The 22,028-nt window shown below is 36.6% G+C and overlaps 1 protein-coding gene across 1 annotated transcript in view; it reads left to right on the top strand.

Moving 5' to 3' along the window:
* The window catches only part of LOC126473286 (vigilin), a 91,690-nt gene extending 71,357 nt beyond the window's left edge, over positions 1-20,333 (top strand). The window contains exons 18-21 of the mRNA XM_050100243.1: positions 2,022-2,132; positions 2,246-2,443; positions 11,642-11,860; positions 18,351-20,333. Coding sequence (XP_049956200.1) covers positions 2,022-2,132; positions 2,246-2,443; positions 11,642-11,860; positions 18,351-18,581 — 759 coding nt within the window. The 3' untranslated portion in view covers positions 18,582-20,333. The remainder of the gene's footprint in view (positions 1-2,021; positions 2,133-2,245; positions 2,444-11,641; positions 11,861-18,350) is intronic.
* Positions 20,334-22,028: the final 1,695 nt, after the last annotated feature.

The raw sequence follows: 22,028 nt of genomic DNA, 5'->3' as shown, positions 1-22,028 counted from the left end.
AGAGGCATGTTGTTAGATTGGTTAAAAGTTGATTCAGCCAGTATGAGAATGTCAAGTAAATTTTCTGTGAGCTTAGATGGGAAATCTTGGGATGAGGAAGAATAATTTTTCAGGACACCCTGTTGTGAAAAGTCAGAGAACTAACATTTATGGCAGACTGCAGAATGATTCTGCTGCCACCAACATTCATCTTGTGAAATGACCACAAGTATAAAATAAGGAAAATTAAGGCTTATGCCAAGGCATACAAGCCAACATTTCCTCATGCTCTATTTGTGAGTTTTAAAAGAATGTCAATGACTGGCAATGGTGCAGTGTACCGTCTACCGTGAAAAATGACTGTAGGTGTAGGTATTTTCAGAGTGGCCAAAACATACAGTTTTCTTGGTGCACTGAACACAGATTAATGAATTTTCAGTGCTTGTCTGCCAAAATGATTTCGGGGCAGCACTGAAAAGATCCATTTATCTCTAGAGGATATTTAGGCACAGGGGGCAGTCTCTTTCTGTGGCAGGTGACACCACTGTCATTACTAGAGGGAAGACTTCAATGTCGTGTTTATTTTCTTGCACATCAGCTCCATCATTCATCTTTGTTGTGCCTCTTTTACCAAATGGATAATGTGGAACCTTTTTGCACACTAACAAGTCTTTGTCAAAAGATGGAATTGTTTTAATAAGTCAATGTTTGCAATTTGATATAAATCAAAAGTTCCATTGTTACCTTTTCTTAGTTTTTAATGCATTCTGTAAGTTGTGAAAGCCTGCCTGCAGCTCTCCATTCGTGCACAGGAAATAGTTCGTTACAGCTTACCCAGTACACTGCATCTAGGAAAGTAATGAATAAATGCTCCACAGTACCAGTCTGTTAAACGAAGAAAAGATTTTGCGCAACTGTCTGGAGGTAGTAATGACACATTGCTGTAGTGGGTGATTGAAGTATTAAAAGGGAACTATCAAATCGATGAGACACATAGCAAAATGTGGTGACACAATTGCTTCCCCATCAGTTCTTCCACAGTTTTACTAATGGAGGTTGTTCACTATCGCTGCATTTTACTGATAAAGTTGTGGTGATAAAAGCTAGCCTCTGAAAACTCTTTCATTCACTGAAACTGAATTCAGATTACTTGAATTTTAGGCTGAGGTTACCATCTGAATCTCTTCCACCACCTTTCTCATCTTGGCATGTGACATGACAACAGTTTTGTTATGTCAAACTATGAAACAACATAATGAAAAGGATAGTTGCTACTCACCATATAGGTGAGATACTGAGTTGCACCCTATACAGGAGATACCGAGTCACAGAAAGGCACAACAAAAAGACTGGAAATTCAGCTTTCAGCCAACACAGCCTTCCTCAAAAACACACAGCTGGAGCCAGAGACTGTGTGTGTGTGTGTGTGTGTGTCCATTTTTGACAAAGACCTTGTTGGCAAAAAGCTAACTTTCTGACTTTATTTTTCTTGTGCCTTTCTATGACTCAGCATCTCCGCTACAGGGTGAGTAGCAACTATTAGTAACTATTATAGTGTTACATTCCACCATGGCTTTTTCATTCTTTAAACTATGGAGGAATTCACACATGTTGAGGCACTTCACTCAATGCACACCGTATGTGCAAATTTACTTTCCAGGATGTTACCTTTAAAAGTAATAGGTCTAGATTGCAATTCAGTTCACCAAGATTAATTTAAAAATCATTTTTCAGAGGTACTGAAATTTGCTTTGTGCTTCCACATTAGACAGATCACTGGTATCTGACCTATTGAAAGTGATTCTTTCTGATGACTATTCTGCTATGTACCGGATTTACTTTATAGTTTGTGTGTAATTGAATGTAACCAAATAGTGAAAAACATTTAATAAAATAAACATAGCAAATTTATACTTGTTAAGTCTCCATCGTTTTTTCAACTCACTTTTGAGGTGTTACAAATTGCAGATGATTTGGACACCTTTGTGTCACATTAGAATTAAAGCATAAACATTGAAATTATAATTAAATCTTGTTTTCAGATTACTGGAACACCAGCAAATGTTGAACAGGCAAAGATAGCACTTGAAGAACGCCGTGAGGAGCTGGAAAAAGAAAAACAAGATAAAATGCTGAAGTCATACGAATTGAAGGTAACCATTGCTTTTCAACAAATAGTGTACAGACATGCAGAGATCTTTAATTAAGAATTTTAGATGTCTTTCTGTGGCTCTAAATCACAATTGTTATAAAATTTCTCTTGCAGATAGAAGTTGATCCTGACTACCATCCAAAGATTATAGGCCGAAAAGGTGCTGTTATAAGTAAAATTCGATCTGATCATGATGTACAGATAAATTTTCCAAAGAAAGGTGATCCTGAGGAACATATAATAACTATCACTGGCTATGAAAAGAATGCCCAAGCAGCCAAAGATGATATAATGAAGATTGTTAATGAATTGGTAAGTTATATATTTTATTTTAATGATCATTGCTCAGAGGGATTACAAAGAATCAGGACAGTCTGGTAGTAAAGGAAGGCCAGGCCTAGAATGAGGACTGGGCAGTTACCAGAGCAGAGTGTACAGAATTATTTTGGTGGCAATTGTTCATAGTTGCAGTGAAGCAGATGGGAATGATAGTTAATGTGAGAATATCTGTAATAAGTTATTGCAAAGTAATGCAGTCTAAAGGTGCCGTTAATAAGTAAATCACACAAATACCATGGTCACATTCATAAACACAACAGTGCATCCAAAATTATTCATTTCCAAAGCACGAAGTGAATGAGAGAATGTGATCCACATATACAACCGAAGTTAGGTATGTTTTGGATGAGCTATAGAACTTTGTTTGCGATAGCATTGATTTCTTTACTGCTGTACCTTTGTAAACACAAAGGAGAATCAGGAAAAAAGAACAAGTTGCTGTGGTTATGAGTGTTGAAATTCATCAAAGGTTTATACCACAAGGACAATCTTAGTGTAACAGAAATTTGAGTGAATGGATAAATTTCAAAAGTGGCTAACCAGTCATGTTGTATGAAGAACTACTCTCACCTACCAAGAAGAAGATAAAGCATGCTTGACAGAAGGTATTAACAAATGGTAAGCTACTTTGTCCTCTTTAGTTATTGTTGGTTTTTCTTATCTATTAATCTGTCACATGTAAATATCATAAAGCCTGTAAGGCAAGTGTGCCAAAACGGCTTGCAGTGGTGCAGAAATGCAACCATGTTTGCATCTGTCTGTGATTCAATGTTCCAGGACAAGAACTTATCCACATAATAGTCACTGGAAATCAAATGTAGGCTCATCATTGAATTAATTGCTAGATTCTGAACACTGAAATTGACATGAAAGATAGTTGCCAGACTCAAGTCTCTTACAGGGAAAGGTGGTGGTGCTCTTGGACCTGTACTGAAATTTGCTCAAAAAAAGACGTGCTGTATAGTCCACAGTACACAAAATGTAGGTCCAGTCTAAAACTAGTAAATAGCTTCTACCGTCACCTTATTTATCAGGATAGAAATTTGTGTAACATCATATACAATTAAAATGCATTTCACTATTTGTAAGCAATGATAGACTTTTTCATTTCCCAGGTTGCACTCTGTATTTGATCCACTGAAGTGTTCAACTGATGGGTTGCTTAGGAATTGTGGACAGTTAATTGAAAGCTTTTTGAATTTGATGTTGCTCCAAAATGTGTAAATTACTTTCCACGCAAGACTTGTGTGCTCACGTGAAATAGCAAAATAGACTTCCCATGCATACAGACTATAAAACAGTTTAGGGTGCAGAAAATGTAAAAGAGTTCTCATCAGGTTATGTGGTTGGCAAGTTTCTTATAATGGCAATATGAATATGTTAATAAAAATTATGTAATTCGAAATCTTGTTACTTCTATCTTTGGGGCCTTCCAAATTCTCAGTGTTTGTCAGTGAACACAATAAATTCCAGAACTTAAGTCCAGAATTTATTATTGTTTCTGAAACAGTTTTCTACTTGTGCATAAATCATGAATGGATTTTTGGAGTGAAAGAAAGTGTGCCAGTGGTTCTGGAGAACATGGGTTGTTACTGTTAGATGCCATAATTGAAGATCTTAACATTATGCATATAAATGAAAATGTAAATGTTCATTTGTACAAAATCTTAAATAAATCTCCTAAATTTCTCCACAGATTGCTTTGGAATTTTGACGCAACGTTGCATTCGAATATGCGCTTGTTTTTTATATACGTACCAGAGTGTCATAATGTATTTATACAGCATAGTCCCGATTATTCAGGGCAATGTGGGGATAAGGTGCACTAATAACCGAAAAGGTAGAGAAAGAAAGAGATATTTTCAAACATGTATGCTTTGTTTTTTAAGCTTATCCAAGTTCTCGTGTAGGTATGGTAGGCCTGTATATTTCTTAAATAGCCTGTGATTTTGGTCTGCTTCTGAAAGGAGTTAATACTTTTTCGCACTGCCTTTGCAAGTTTTCTTGCAGCATTAATATTTTATTGAAACCCTCTCTGGCCCATATAATCAAGAAAATTAACTAAATTGCAATGCAGTACAGTGACTGATAAGAACACTGTCTCCATCCCCATGTTCACATTCAGTTTCCTCTTTGTTTTGTTGTGAAGTAGCAGTCACAATTTCTGTGTCACTCATGTACTGGAAGTGCGTTCACATGCGTCAATCTTCAGCCCCTCATTCAAGTTTTCTTCATCAATTACTTCAAAATCATTTAAACCTGTGCCAGATACATTTGTGCAGTTGTTTTTTTCGTCATCACTGAAACCTTGAAAATCACATTCTCCTGTATCTGGAAGAATTTTCCTGTGTGGTGAAACTATTGAGTCTGGCTTGACTTCACACCAGACATCCGAAATCCCATGTATGGCATCTGGAATTGTCAACTTCTTCCAGAATGCCACCAAATGGTCCTGAACTAGCAATCTCAGTACAGCAGCCCGATAGCACCATTTTACTGTGCAGTTGCACCTTGGTCCACTGGCTTTATAATGGCAGTCATGTTAGGAGATGAAAACTTTGTTACGATAAGATCATTATCAGATAAAAAGAATCCTCTCATTGGGGTGTAATGGGGTGTTATCAGGCAATAGAACAGAATTTTGTGGCAATCCTTTCTCTTAATGAAATTGTTGAACTTGTGGTACAAAATGTGTGTGGAACCAGTATTTGAAAATTTTGCTATCCATCTGTGCTATTTTTTGGTTGTAATAATGCCTAGGGAGAGCCTTAGCTGTGATATCCTTGAATGTTTGGGTTTATTTTTCAGCTACTAATATTGTAATTTCACATTGTGGTTCGCAGAAGAATTAGCTGTGCACAAAATTGCAATGCATCCTTAGATGACCTATATCCAGGCGCACAAACTTTGCTCTTAAAAGCGATGGTTCTGGTTGCTATACATTTCCAGTACTGGCCATGTTCATCTGAATTATAAATTTGCTCTGATGTGAAATTCTCCTCTTCCACAAATTTTTGGAACTCTTCCCAGAAGGAATTGGCTGGTAACATTTGAACTAAGCCACTCTCCTTGCACAGTAAGTTCACAAATCCTGTGACATTGTTTGAATGTGGTTAACCATCCAGATAAGGCATTAAATTCTCACCATTGATGCGATTGACATTCTGAAACCTACTATGTAGTGATATAGGTTAGGATCCCAGGTATCACATCTTAAAAATATTCACCCTGGTGGGCCCTTCTTTACAAGTAATCGACCAAAGAAATTTGGAATTTCATGTGATACTCTATAGTTCTAAAAAGTGATGATATATGGACTGGTTGCGTAGCATAACGGCTAGGGTACTGTCCTCATATGGTTTTAAACCTGTTCAGGTGCTTTAAAAATCATATTTTTCAATTTTAGCAAAATGGCTTTGATCAATGTTTTGAATCAGTTAACTGGTATAAATCTAATTTTTGTTTGTTTGTATTCCATTATCACATGCCATTTTAATTATCAAATTAATTTTTCTGTTTGGTGGATAAAATCTTCTTGGTTTTCAAGCTGCATTAATTCCCATAAAATTCTTGAGCTTTTGATGGATAGCTCTGCCATGGTCGTCAGGAGTAAAACTATTGACTGCCAGGATTGGTACTATTTCCCACTTACATACCTACAATTATGGCCACTGGCTCCAATCAGAGATGTCAAAAGGCTGCAATGGCAGATGCTTAACGCTTGTAGGAAGACGGGAGCTGCAGTTTCAAACATGGCGCTGGCCCCTCACACTCCCTGACATCGCTTGGTCCCGTGGCGGGCTGGAGCTGCTGTGAGCTGCCCAACTTGCCTTCTGCGCACTCGTCATTTTGGCCCTCTTTGATTGGTGCCAATGGCCTTAATCGTAGGTATAAAAGTGGGAAATGGTGCTGGTCCTGGCAGTCAGTAGTTTTACTCCTGATGACAGTGGTGGAGCTAGACATCGAAAGCTTGATAATTTTATTGGAATTGACACTGCTTGAATACCGTGAAGATTTTATCCAGTCATGCCGCCATGAAAGACTCCGAGGATACTTTTCCATTTGCTCATATATTTGTTCCTATTCTCTTTCCACTTAGGATTTTTTTGTGATGTTAATTATTTCTACATAATAGCTTTGATATAATTTCTTTCCTATTAGCAGCCTTTATTTTCGTCAATGTTGTTGGTCATTATTTCTATTCCTCGTTTTGTTTGTATTTCACTTTACTTATAATCCCTTCTTCCACTTAAATCTTCATCTGCTTTGTTTTGTCCATAGTGAAATAGGTATTTATCTTTCAAATGTTTGTATGGCTACCCAGAGAAATGTATATCTTCTAATGAAAAATACTTCTTTGATACCATTGCACTGTCAGTATCAATAGATTATTTTGTCTTTTCATCCAATAGATCAGCATTTTCATATGTTCAAATATTATGATAGATGAATAAAAATAATTAAATTCACATGCACAAAAATTCCAAGTAGAAAAAGAATGATGGGAAAAAAATGAGAGCAGATGAGTTCATATGGTTATTAAAATGATGTGGTAAAGAAATAGAAACAAAAAAAAAAAAATACATTTAAATCAATTAATGGAAAAAATAAGGATGTTAGTGGTTTCAATAAAGATTTAAAAATAAAAAATTTGAAAGCACTTGATGAGATTCGGACCCACAACTCCTGGAACATGAAGACTATACCCTATCCATTACAATACACAACCAATCCATGTAACATTCCATTTTTAAAGCTATAGAGCATGATGCAAAATTCCAAAAATTATTCACAAAGGAGGGCCCCCCAGTGTGAAAAGCTGCAGGGTGTGATACCTGGGATCTTATGTACTACACCCTATAGATAGTTTTAAAAAGTTGATTCCATGTGTGGGGGACGTCTTGTCAGTAAGATAATTGATGAAGTAATTTTCTTGTGATATGCATTTCTTTAAAGTACAGCCATTCTTACCTTACGTAATTGTGGAGGTTTCTGCAGCCAGTCAGTTAATGTGACAGTTTTCTGGGTATGGTATTGTGTCATATTGTAAAAAACACTGTTACAGATGAAACCATTGTTTTGGCCACAGTTATGATCAGTATTCTTAACTTTGTTATGGGAATTGGTTTCACTTACTAGCACCTATATTTCATGTTATCCTTGTAGTTCGTAAACATTTTTTATCAACTTCAGGCAAATATAATAGAGTACTTTGCACTGCAAGATAATGATTCATTCAAATCACTGGTATTGCACGATGAAGCAAATAATATTTACTTGAATTCTTAACATTTTATCCTAAAAATGAGTATGTGGAAGTGGTTATAATCTTTCAGCATAACTTATTGATATATTACTCTCTCTTTCCTGGCCAGCTGATCCAGCCTTCCCACATCAGCATCCCAGGTTTTGTTGAAATTCCGATGTAGATTCTAGTGTGTTTACAAGCCACGTAATACCCCCAGCCACATAACATGGTGGACGAACAATGCTCATAAAAAAATGCATCAGGAGCCAGAGACTAGTGTCATGCCCTGTCAATAGCAGTCAGTTTCAAATCAGACAGGAATTGCTTCCTTCAATGAATGCAGATCCATCTCAACCAGTTTCTGAATGAATATTGTAAATGATATTGCATACAATGCACATTAGAGCCTAGTACCTATTGGAAGGCAAACTTGCTCCCAGTGGCACACTAAGCTGGTCATCTTCAGTGGGTCAAAACACAAAAACTGGACAGTAATTGACAGAAGATGTGTAGTGTGGTCCAATGAATCACTATTTTGTGTCTTTTCAAATGAATGCAAGGTGTAGATTGCCTCAATGATACAATGAGTTATTTTAACTGCTCTGTGTCCAGAGTGTAATTTAGGTGGGAGGAGGTTGTATAATGTTTTGGGAGTGCTTTCTATGCCATTATTTGGGCTCGCTCATTCATTTACTGTTTGTTCAACATTCTCGGCAACCAATCTTCATGGTGACTTTTACTGTAGTCACTCCTGTCTTCCGAGATAGGATGATGCTCACTGGGATGCACACATATATTCCATGTGATGAAGACACGAGCCCCCATCGCACCTCGTCTAGTCTACTAAATTGCCTGACCTTGAGCCCAAAGAACATGTCTAGGACTAAATTTGGAATGATTGGTGAAACATAGCAGTCCATATTCCCACAATTTAGTAGGTTGATGGGATCTAATCAGCAGTGAATGGCTTCATCTAGATATTGGCATACCTGAAAAAACTTGTGGCCTCTTTTCCTTGCTAAGACTATTATTAAAGCTAGAGGCACTTATGCACAGTGTCAGTATTATATCTCCTGGGGGTGACAGATCTTTTTGTCCATAGTGCTTACTATCAATTGTAGTGGTAGTAGTAGCAGTAGCACCTCATTTTGCATCAAATAACCTCATATCATTCCTAAATTTACAATATTTAGATACTGTTTCTTTAGTTGCAATGAAACTGAGTGAGAATGGCGAGTTCTAAGCTTCAGGAGGTGGAAGTTCCTTCCACAGGAAATAAGTTGAGAGAGAGAGAGAGAGAGAGAGAGAGAGAGAGAGAGAGAGAGAATATGAAATGAATGTTAAAGGTAGATTGCAGACTGAAGTGAGAGATGAAAATTTGTACAAAGGCTGGCACAAAATTTCATTCGTCCCTTCAGTCTGCATATATAAATCACAGATGTGCGTGACTTGAAAAGCTCTCCTGAACCATATAGTTACATTTGATTAAAGGTAGATTGAACTGCCAGAGATGATCAAAGAGACAGAGTGAGAAATAAAGATGAGTGAAAGGGTAGGAAAATGAAAAGTGGTATGAATAATTCCATTCAGAAACAGGTTGAACAATAGAAGAGGAAAACTTGAGTGAATAGAGGAGGAGATAAAAAAGTAATTTAGTAAATAACGAAATATTACCATTGAGAAAAAGAGAGGGAGGGTCTGTTAACAGGTTAATTCCAGCAGGATGACAGAGTGTGAGAACATGTTGGAGAGCAAATTCCCTTCTCTGAACTACAGGGAAAGTACTAGTCAGGGAGGTTGTCAAGTCTCTTTTAGCCACACTGTATAGTGTGTTCAATAATAGGGCGCTTGGTGTCTGCAAGGAGAACATTTCATCTGTGTCGTAGAATTTACCGGTGGTGGGACTGATGAAAGTGGTGGTATGCAGATGCAAGGAGCAGATTTTGCAGCGGGTAGGAATCTTGAGATAGTAGGTCTCTAATGGTCTGACAAGGATTTTATGAAGGTTAGGAGGCTGACAAGTGACAGTGGATGGTGTGGGTGGATATCGGGGAGACATTGTCATTTCAGGGCTAGACTTGAGATAGTCCTGTTGAAACGATTTAATGAGGCATTTAGGGTGACGAGCAAGATTTTTCTCTTTCCTGGGAGTTGTGTTTGAAGGAAAGGACAAGATTGTCCAGGAAATTTTGTTAAGGGACAAGATTTATGGGGTTGTTGCAGAATAGGCAGGAAAAATTGTTGATGTCTCCAGAGGAATAGTCAGTATTCAGGGATATGACTCGAATAATAATTCGAAGCAAAAAAAGTCCAGTGAACATGGGCTCTAAAGTGCACACCTTAAGAGCTATGTTCATATTAGTTACTGTGAAACACGTCTTTTCTGCTGAACCAGGCTCATAGCTTTTAACATATGCATTTTAGAGCTCATGTTTCTAGAAAATTTTGCTTTGAATGATTTTTCCTGTCATATGCCTGAATATTGACCATTCCTGCTAGGACAGCCTGTAGGTGTTAATGGATTTGAAGTTGGAACAGATAAATTTGCCACAGATACCTGGGCTGTAGTGAAAGAAATAGTTGATGTATTATAGAGTTCTAGGTTTGGACCAGTGCTTAATTTTACATGCTGGAATGCATCTCTTCAACCGTACAATATCCCCCACCCCACCTCTCCCCCAAAACATAAAAATCACAAGTTTCAATTTTTGAAGACTTTAATTAAAACTTATTACGGAATGCTGTTTCACCAAGTGAGGGGTGCAGTGATTAGTGCACTGTACTCAATTTTGGGGGGGACGGTTGAAACCTGTGTTTGGCCATCCTGATTTAGATTTTCTGTGATTTGCTAAATCGCTTCAGGCAAATGCAGGGATGGTTCATTTGAAAGGGCACAGCCGACATTCTTCCCCATCCTTCCCTAATCCGATGGGACTGATGAACTCACTGTTTGGTCCCCTTCCCCAAACAAACCAACCAAAATACTGTTCTGAAATTCAGACGTCTTAAGATAGTGTCTTATAATACAAACAATAGATGCGCGCGTGTGTGTGTGTGTGTGTGTGTGTGTGTGTGTGTGTGTGTGTGTGTGTGTGTGGGTGGGTGGGTGGGTGGGTGCGCGCGCGCGCACAAATTATATTACCTCTTCCCCCGTCCCTCTCTATCACGTCATATTGGTCACCAACTGTCATGGCGCAGTGGTATATTATAGTCGTTTTCATTTAATACACATGTGCTATTTTAAAATTTTTAACGCTTCAGTATTTCACTGTGCTTCTATAGTACTTCTGTAAGGTTAAGTGCTGTGAAGGAGGAGGCTGTGATGTGCAGATGATTCAAAGCTTATGAAAGTAGTTTGTTTCTAGGTATTCTTGCTGAAGCTAACTAATAAAATTTGTTGAAATAAATTTTTTTTAAAACAATAAAAATTGTAATATGAGAATAATAATTGTTTATATGTAGAACATGAACATCACTTAAATTTATGTTAGGTGTTGACATATTTCTCCCTCCCATGAAAATTTTTCTTTCTATTGTCAATCTGCATCTTACATGTTCTCTACTACTTTTTATTTTGCTGTCCAAACAGAAAAACCTTTCATTATTGTTAGTATCTCATTTCCTACCGTATTTCTGTTTGCATCACTTTATTTGACTACAATTCATTACTGTTCTTTCACTTTGGTTGCTATTATTCTTTTAACCTCTTTTCAAGAGGCTCTCCATTCCATTCAGTTGATATTACAAGTCCTTTGCTGGTTCTGATAGAATGTTATCAGCAAAAACATAACTTAGGTTCTATTGCTTCTGCATGGATTTGAATTCCCAAGACCTCCCTATCATGCTTTGACTCTGGTTGAGTCTGCTTGAGTACAGTTGTCTGTTACAATTATATTACAAAAAATTACTCCTTTCTTTTTCAGAATGATTTGGTGAAGGAAGAAGTGTGTATAGACTCTAGGGTACATTCAAGACTTATTGGTGCACGTGGACGCAACATTCGTAAAATAATGGAGCAGTTCAAGGTTGACATAAAGTTTCCTCGAAGTACGGATGCGGAACCAAATATTGTGACTGTTATTGGCCAGGAAGACAATGTTATCGATGCTCGGGACCACCTGTTGAACCTTGAAGAAGAATATGTAAGTGAAATACATGTTGTCGAGCATGTCCCATAAAATTACCTGAATGTTAATTTGTGTTTTCAATGGTGTAGAAACTATCCAGTCTGTGGAGTAAAAGGAAAGATATTTGTATGCAGTTGGCACAAGTATATTGTGACCATGACTGTGAAAAGAATACATTTTTCTCATTTACATACTTAACAGTTTGGATTACTGGTCTCTTTGTGTGATAAACAAATTTAAATTTCTATGTTTTATTGTGTCTTTGTGTCATACTTAACTTTCTGATGATTCACATTTCTGGAAACAGTCACTAATTGTAGCAAAAGTGTACAATCCCGGAATGAAGGAGTTGCAGTTAAATCTGAATGAAATAATTTATTTAGCTGGGGACTGGAAATAATGGTTTTTATTTTTTTTTATTTATTTTTTTTTTTGCTGATTCTGGTGTTAATTTTTTGTCAGTTTTATAGTTACCCTCTTCCAGTTTTCGTATTAGTTTCTTATGCCTAATTTTTGAAGTATTGTATGTCCTTTATTTTTGGTTTATTCCAGCTTCTCAATGTGTTACATTGAAAATGAAGATATACCTATCAGTTCCATTCTATTTATCAACGTCAATATCATATGTATTACATTATTGAAGGAAAAAAAGTTTGTGCTATACTTATTTAATCTAGTCAGTTGCTGAAAAAATAACTTGTAACCAAGGACTTTAAAGATTTCCATAAAATAGAATTGTTATAACTTCAAAGTTGCCTACTAAGACATTACAGTGCTCATCTGTCAGCAATTCACTGTAGTGTGAAAAAAGCCACCTGGAGTCTACAGGATGTCTCATCTATCTTAACCACCCCTATAACTTTGTTACAAAGCAAATAATTTTTTCATACCAGGGGTTCATAAACCAGCACAATTGCCTTTCTTATGACTTCGTTTGTTCTGAAGCTGTGAATTGCAGTAAGTTTTCTTTTGTTCAGTAATACACTCCTGTCCTCAAGACCTATTCAAAATCATAGCACAGCATACCATTCACACAAACATGATGTTAAAAAATCTTCATGTGAAGGTTTGTGTGAAGAGAAAGTAAAATTGCTGCTCACTTGGAATGGTAAAGATAAACAGGACTGAATGTCCAATGTACGTTTACCTTGTTTTTCCATGTGTGTACTGTCAACTCCAGCAAGTGGAAGAGTTACATTACTCAAAGTACCTGCATTGTGTGTAAGAGAGTCAAAGTCAGTTTTATTTTAAATTTTTAATGATGTCATGTTTATGTGAATGACACTCTGTGATAAGTTTTTCAACAGACCCTGAGGGGAGGAAGTGAATTCAAAATAAAAAAAAATAAGGTGCTGTTTAAAGAAATAACAAAGAAAATCAGCAGATAATGATTCAGGCTGGTTAATGTCCTCCTGAAACACAAGCAACATTTGTATGATACATTTTTTATTTTGCTTCTGGACAAAGTTATTTGGGATGATTAAGATAAATGGGACAACCTATATATTTGAACACAGGAAACAAATTGCCTTTAGTGCAACATCAAACATTTTACAATGTCCACATTTCCTGCTGGCATGGACAGTTGCTCTTACACTAAGTTATCAAGGAATTTGGATTACTTCAGAATCCCTATTGGCTGTAGCCAGACATTCCCATTATATAGGATGATCCATCTGAAGTTTCGGATGAGAATGTCTCAAACTTTACATCGGGTAAAAATAGTGGGTAAAACAAGTTCATAAGCTCAAATGGGGACATCAAATGATATTACATGTGACCTCCAGCCCCCCGCCCCCGTTGGGTGGGTATTTTGACATTGGCCTCTCAATATGTATATTCCTTACTGTTGTTTCTTGTTACCAATATTGGTTTATTTCCAACAATAAGCAGCTTTCACTCGGTTAATACTCGGCAGAAATCAAACCTCCATTTGGATCGGACTTTCTTAACTCTTGTGCAAAAAGGTGTGCAGTATACTGCTGCATCCATTTTCAATAAGCTGCCACTCGAATTCAAAAATCTTAGCAGTAATCCACGCGCTTTCAAATCGAAACTGAAGAGTTTCCTCATGGGTCACTCCTTCTATTCTGTCGAGGAGTTCCTTGAAAAATTAAGCTGATTCTCATTGTATTGCTGATAGCGTTTGCTTAAACTTATGGACTGATTTTCTTTCAGGTTCATGAACATTTATTTTTATCTGTTATTACTTTTATGTTGTAAGTTCATGTACTGACACGTTCCATGACCTTGGAGATTTGCTACTCAATTTGGTCCTACGGAACTTGACATGTAAATAAATAAATTGATTCTGTATTTCTGGATTTCCGGAAGGCTTTTGACACTGTACCATGCAAGTGGCTCGTAGTGAAATTGCGTGTTAATGAATATCGTCTCAGTTACGTGACTGGATCTGTGACAGAAAGTTATTGAATAAAACAGAAGCGATTTCTGGCATTCCAAAAGGTAGTTTTATAGGCCCTTTGCTGTTCCTTATCTATATAAACGATTTTGGAGACAATCCGAGTAGCCGTCTTCGGTTGTTTGCAGAGGACGCTGTCGTTTGTCGACTAATGAAGTCATCAGAAGATCAAAACAAACTGCAAAACGTTTTAGAAGAAATGTTGGAATGGCGCGAAAAGTGGCAGTTGACCTTAAATAACGAAAAGTGTGAGGTCATCCACGAGTGCTAAAAGGAACTCATTAAACTTTGGTTACACGATAAATCAATCTAATCTAAAAGCCGTAAATTCAACTAAATACCTAGGTATTACAATTACGAACAACTTAAATTGGAAGGAACACACAGAAAATGTTGTGGGGAAGGCTAACCAAAGACTGTGTTTTATTGGCAGGACACTGAGAAAATGCAACAGACCTACTAAGGAGACGGACTACTCTATGCTTGTCCGTCCTCTTTTAGAATACTGCTGTGCAGTGTGGGATCCTTAAGAGCTAGGACTGGCGGAGTACATCGAAAAAGTTCAAAGAAATGCAGCACATATTGTATTATCGCGAAATATGGGAGAAAGTGTCAAAGAAATGATACAGGATTTGGGCTGGACATTATTAAAAGAAAGGCGTTTTTCATTGCAGCGGAATCTTCTCACGAAATTCCAATTAGAAACTTTCTCCTCCGAATGCAAAAATATTTTGTTGACACTGACTTACATAGTGAGGAACGATCACCAAGATAAAGTAAGGGAAATCAGAGCTCGTACGGAAAGATATGGGTGTTCATTCTTTCCGTGCGCTATACGAGATTGGAATAATAGAGAATTGTGAAGGTGGTTCGATGAACTCTTGCCATGTACTTAAATGTGATTTGCAGAGTATTGATGTAGATGTAGATGCTCAGTTTGTTTCTATCAGCCAGTCACTGCACACAACATGTGACTACACACAATTTTTTTTTCTGGTGGTAAAACAGAACTTTGTGTAAGAAAAGTGTGTCTACAGCCTGATCCGTGTGCAGCCTGAGGTCCACTTTAGGTTGCGAGTTGGTTATAATCCATTGAGTATGATTCTGTAAGACACTATCATACTATTTGTGCAGCATGTTTTAAATTCTGCAGCGTATCATTATGTGAAGACAGTGATGTTAGCATACTGTAGTATATTCTGTGCTATGTTTGGCTGCTAGAAGCAAATGAAGCCGATGTGTTGATTTACATGTTTACAAAACCAATGTGTTACAGCTGATGGTTTTCATATTTATACTGGTGTACTTTGAAAATATGCAATTTAATTGATGCACCACATTGAATATATTAAAAATGCTGCATTTGTGGTACTTCTGGTTGTGTAACATTGGTAACTAAAACTGCTACTTGACTGGAGTTCATTGGAAGCGGAATATTTTTGACATTACATCTAGAGCCATAGTTCTTTGCATGGAAGATGATCCCTCATTTTGATTGTATGTGAGCCACAACCTTCAGAAAAACTCAGAATCTGAATTTCAGCTTTCAGTAATTATCTGTTACCAGTACTAGTAAACCGCTGCCCTTATAGTTGTGACATTTTTATGTAGGAGCAAAGAAAATGACAAATTTATTACATTTAATAAAAGACTCCTGTTTTGTATTAATGACAAAAATCTCCATTTATCACTTTATTATTTGCAACACACACTTTTCATGTCCCTCCTCTTAGCATATTGGAATAGGATTAATGTTACATGAGAAATAACTAAGAGAAAGTTCTGTCAGAGATGTGAGGCACTTATAGGGCTTTAATGAAAAGTAAATGTCAAATTCAATCAGTTTCTCGGCAGGGTTACTAATTTTAAAAAGGATTGCATTTTTTGTGTGCTGAGTTGTTACTGTGAATGAAATTAGGGTACACCAAATACCAACAGAAATTAAAATGGCATTCAGGGAGTTGAGTGGAAGTTGGAGGTCCTGCAACAGAATAAATGAAATTGATTTGTCACACTCTTAAGGATTATTGAGAGTTTTCTGGAATGGAAAAGAAATTCTTCATATTGCTTATCTAGCTATATGTGAACTTCTGCATGAACTAGATTTAAAAAATAAGAGAGAATGTTTGAATTGTTAGAGAATGGAATCCTCCTACCAGGAAAAGGCAACTGCCTGCAGATGTACTAGACTGTAGGTACATGGAAGGATTTTTCGTAGAAATTTTTGGAAGGTGCACAATATTCACTAGATTAGGCTCACTGAGTTTAAACTGTTTCCACATTTAAAGAAATGTGTAACCAGAAAAAGATTTAGCATAGGATGTTAAGAATGTGGCAGCCACACACCTTTGGAGATCTCAGTTAGTGCCTCAGGAATGGAATTTACTCACTTGCAAAATATTTGACTAACAAAGGATCTGCATGTGGTCCACCAATTTTGTTCATTTTTTGCAAGGATCTTCTATACTGAAAATACACACACATGTGCTTTAGCTTTTTCCTAGACACTCCCTATTTTTTGAAAAAAGTTAGGTTAAAGTTGACTGAAAATCAAATTTTCACTGTTACACAGCCAAAGATAATCTAAAAACAAACATTTTATTATTATAATATGGGGTCCAAAGTTAATTATTAGTTATTAGCATTTTTGTGTTTCCATGCTGTATCTCGGGTACCCATCATTCAGTGTGTTCAGCAGAGTGAAGTCAGCAGCTGAGCGATCAAGGCAATAGAACACCAAACTTTGGTTTGTGTTCCTTTCTTGGTCATGGCCTTTGTTTTCATTCTATATTTTTTGGTTTATCTGATGATATACTGGTAATTGGAATACTTTCTTTGCCTTTTTGGAAGTAAAAAATTGGAATGTGAGATTAATTATCAAATAAATATATATTTTAATGTATTGACAGTTATTTTCTTAGAGATACATGATGTAGTGGATAGGTCTTTTTTAGATGATGATGATGATGATGATGATGATGATGATGATGATGATGATGATGATGATCCGACCTGCATGGTGCAAGTGATACCACCGAAATGTTACCTTTCTTTGTCAGTCATGTGACATTTACTTTTTCCGACTGGTAAAGAACGTCATTGCACGACTTCAGAATCCTGCGACATCTTAGCAGAGCAGAGAATTAAGAGAGAGTGTGAATGCTATCAAAATTTATGCATTGATACATATCCAGTTGTCCTCACTTGTCTTTTAAGAAATGTTTTTATACACTGAGATGTGTTTACCATGGACAGTGTTCCGGAAAACATGCCTTTGCATGTGTGTTGTGTGTGCTGCAGGAAATATTTTTCTGTTTCCCTCCACTAACTGCAAGAATGCTCATGAATAGATAGGTAAAAACACACAATAATACACCTTAGTTATATTTTTGTGCTGTGTGTCATGATGAAAATGATTGTCGGACCATCATGATAATATCATGAAAATAATATATATTGTCATAATATTGTTATTCTGTCTTGGATTTTCTATTGTTTGATTTTGTCAATACATTATAATATAGACTTATTTCATTATTAATCACACTACCAGATCAGCTATTAAACAAAGTATCACTAAACCATTGCGGTAAATAGAGGAGTCTTGTAGCTCCACTCCTGCAGCGGGAAATGGTCTATCTCGTATCGTTTGTTCTCAAGGATATATTTAAGAGAAAGGTCAGTGAGATGTTGTAGTTGATCAGAACATGATACACAGCAGGTAGAATTGAGACTGTAGTTCATTCTAAACGAAGATACAGTATAAAAAAATGGCAGTCAGAGAGAACTAGTTATGATTGCTTTTTCTTTGGAAGTCTGCAGTCTGACATAAGATTGTTAACAATTTTTCTTAAAGGTTGGCGCTGAAATGTATCTACTGAGAAAAACTGTTGCATAGTTTTTCTGAACACAATTGCTAACATATTCCTTTTCTGTTAATAACTTCTATGTCATAAGTTTAATTATTTGAGAAAGAGTATATATTGTATTTTGTAAAAAGAGGAGGAGTTACTACATTTCCTGTTTATATTAGGGCCATGGCGTTTCTTCTTCTTGTTTTAATGTTGACTTGTTTGTGATCAGTTGCAGGATGTAGCTGAAAATGAGCGTCCTGACAACCGTTCAATTTTTGGACACGATGCTGAAGGGAGCTCATCTCAGGGAGGTAGCAATCCGGGTTTTGTGGTCAAAGGAGCACCGTGGGAACAGAGAGCCCCAGATACTGCTAGTACTTCAGAGTTCCCATCTTTCGGTGGAGGTGGTGACATCCCGCAAAGTGTAGCTCCTGCAGGAGCGTGGGGAGCGAGACGCTAGTACCCACTGCTTTCGTGGTACCTCCAAATATACTCACATATATATTCCTTTTTGGGGTGACTATGAGGGTTGTTTAATTATTTACACATTAACCTAAAAGAATCAAGTAATTGTGATAAAAGCACTTGAAAACCACCACTTCCAAGTTAAATTAAAATTTTAATACATATTGCTGGTAAGTATACTGCATTTTAATATAACACACATAGACAGCTGTATTATGAAAATGATCAATTTATATATTCATTGACTTGGAAGATGGCACAGTTTTAAAACTAATTGGGAGATGTCCCTTGTGATTTTGTGTAACCAAGTGTGGGAAATGTCGGTTCTGTATGTTGGCTCCCTTGTCCTTCACTGACTGCTGCATTAACGACCTAGGCCTGCGTCTCTGGACTCCGACAATTGGTATTGCAGATTGGATGTTGTTTCAAAGGTCTTCCCCCATCCTCCCTATTAAATAACACCAATAAAAGTTGATACGAAAGTTCAGATATATTGCTCTGCAGAGGCATGCTTGGCGTACTTTGGCCACAGGACTCTTATTGGGGTCCCTGTTGGTTTGGATTTCGGTTTTAGTGTTTGAAATAAAAGGATCGGTTTTAGTGGGAGATGGGACAGGAAAGCTGGATTTTTATTACACAACTGTGATTATTAGTGCTGATTATATCACTTTTGGATACCTCAGCATGCCCAGGGCAGACCTCAGACTGCCAAAGCATTTTTTTTAAATGATAGAAATATATATTTTCTTGTGGAAGCAGGCATGAAACATACAACAAGGTGCCTTGATTGCAGCCTCTTCTCAACTTTGTGTGAGTGCTTTTCTTAATAGACATTTTGTTTGAAATGTGGGAATTTATATACTTTTATTTTATGTCCCTCCTCATTCTTTTTGCTGTTTACAAACGAAACTGCCTTAGCATTGTAATATGGGTGAAGGAGGTTTATATATATATACAATATACATATGTATATACACATGTATATATTGTGGAAAAGTGGAACATGGTTTGTCATACATCTCATGTGTCTTCATATACAGAGATATCATGTATCAGATGAATAAGTGAAATAAGAATGTATGACATCTGTTACAGTCTCAACTCAATTCTTATTTACCATTCTTGACCTACTTTTCTTTATTGCAAATGTACGTATGTTTGTTTGATTGTGTGTGTGTGTGTGTGTGTGTGTGTGTGTGTGTGTGTGTGTGTGTGTGTGTGTGTGTATTCCAAACTATCTGGTATGCAAGGAATGAGGTTTGAGCACCTCTGTCATGTTCCTTTGGCATGTAAGTCTGTTGCATAGTTATTGTTGTTGTTCTTTTTATTATTGTTATTATTAGTAGTAATACAATAGTTATTTACACTTGTGGAATGAATTCTTAAAAGTGTGACTGGGAACCATACCATCCAAAATACTGATGTGTTAAATTGTGGTGCAAAACGGTACCACTAAACGGATTGTAGTCATTTTTCCACAAACCACTTCCTTTTTCCACACTATATGTTATGAAAGAGATTTAGACATTTATAAATGTTGAGTTTATATTTACAAAGACAGTCTCTTGAACACCATTAAGTGATATGAATCGTGAGATACATTTGTACAAACAAAAAAAAATTTGTATTGCATAGAAGTATTGTACAACACAGTTCAAACCATTATTATAGACTCCAACTCTGGTGCTATGAACACAGCTGAACATAAATGACAAAATTTGAAATAAAATTCTTATGTTAAACTGAACATTTTGTTTTGAGGTATTTTTTCCCCCCCATCCTTTCTTCTTTCAGCAGTTCAGAAAAATGTGTTCAGATTTACAGCTATAAGTTCTTAGTACTATCGAGAGAATGAGGAAAGGCAGTTGTAAAACTGACTTTAGGTTAGCAAATTGAAATTGTCAGTTTCACATATATGAACATAAAATGGGGTTTCTTTGAAGTTTGACGAAAATCACTGACTTGTGTTTAGCAAGCAAGATACCCATATTATACACACGGTGAAACCCCATTTTGTGTTTTCATGTGGTCCAGATTAAAAAAAAAAAGAAAATTGAGGAAAATGTGAAAATCCCATAAAATATGAGCAAAACACATGTAATTGCCATATATGATTTATAATTGCAATCCTGTCCAATACTTTGTATAAAATCCAAGTGAAGGAAACTAAATGTACAATACAATGTTATACACTAACCTGTGGCAATGCATTTCATCAGTTCTTAAAAATTCCAGATGTGTAACAGCAAATAAAAACTCATTAAAATTGAAATTGGTATTTGGGTACAAGGTAATTGAGCTGTTTCCCAAATTGCTCCAACTACAAATTATACGTTCAAAACGTGCATTTTTGAGAGATTATTCTTTGTGCTCACCTAGAAAAAGCAAAAATTGATGAACTTGAACTAAACCAAAAACATCACAGCAGCTAAATGGTTAAACCATAAGCATAAATGCAGACATCTGCTTAATTACATACTTTATCACCATTGCTGTTATTTGTTTAATGCTTTTCTTGTGAGGTGCACTTCATATGCTCACCACAGTTGAAGTGTTATTTTAGGCTAGATGAGAGAGTTTTTCACCAATTGACATTATGTGTGTACTGGAAGTCGGCTCTGTGAATTTCTGTACACTGTGTAAAATGTTAATTTGAAAGAAAGCTCAGATACTACAGTGTTGCTCCATGCTGTTTATCACTGCTGCCAATCTTTATGATCTAGTGTGTGATGCAAAGTATATACATAGTAGTGTATGTAGTTGTTGCAACTGTATCATGTCAGACTTGATCACAAAAGTCTTTAAAATGTGCTATCTATTTCCATGTGACATCTGTCGTAATATATCATCTGCATGAAAAGCATATTTTCAGCACTTCACAAAATGCTTTCACCCTTGTATGTGCGTTAGTGTGGTGTGATGGCTGCGCTGGTTATTGGGTGACGTAACAAGTTGCCAGCCAATAAGAGTTCACTAGCCGGAAATGGACGATGTTTCCTCAATTATGACTGAGTGTGTTCTTAGAGACCCAGTGTGAGTTACAAGTGGAACAAAAAAGATGGTGGCTGGGCCCCTTAGTCACGTATCGGCTCGGTCCAGAACACTGTGCCAACTGTCTTATTTTTCCATTACCTCTGCAATCCAGCAGTAGTGGTATCACAACTGCACGGTGAAGCTAAATGTTGCGAGTTGTGCTGGCAACACCGATTGTGGATTAAGTCAGCATTTCCTCCCTCACATATCCTCTCTTCACAATGGTTCAAAATATTCCCTTAATTCCGCCACCACCGATGGTGTGAACCATCTGTGTTTTGAGCCACTTAAAACTTTTTCAGTCACATCACATGTCAATAGGAAGAAAACAGGATGAAGTCGAGTAAGACACTGGGTAAGAACTTAGAATTGAGGTAAACCTTACTAGGAAGAAATCTAAAATTGGGGA

This window comes from Schistocerca serialis, chromosome 4 (genome assembly GCF_023864345.2).
Source record: "Schistocerca serialis cubense isolate TAMUIC-IGC-003099 chromosome 4, iqSchSeri2.2, whole genome shotgun sequence".
NCBI lineage: Eukaryota > Metazoa > Arthropoda > Insecta > Orthoptera > Acrididae > Schistocerca > Schistocerca serialis.
Note: the sequence above shows the minus strand (reverse complement) of the source record. Positions and strands in the feature narration are given on the sequence as shown.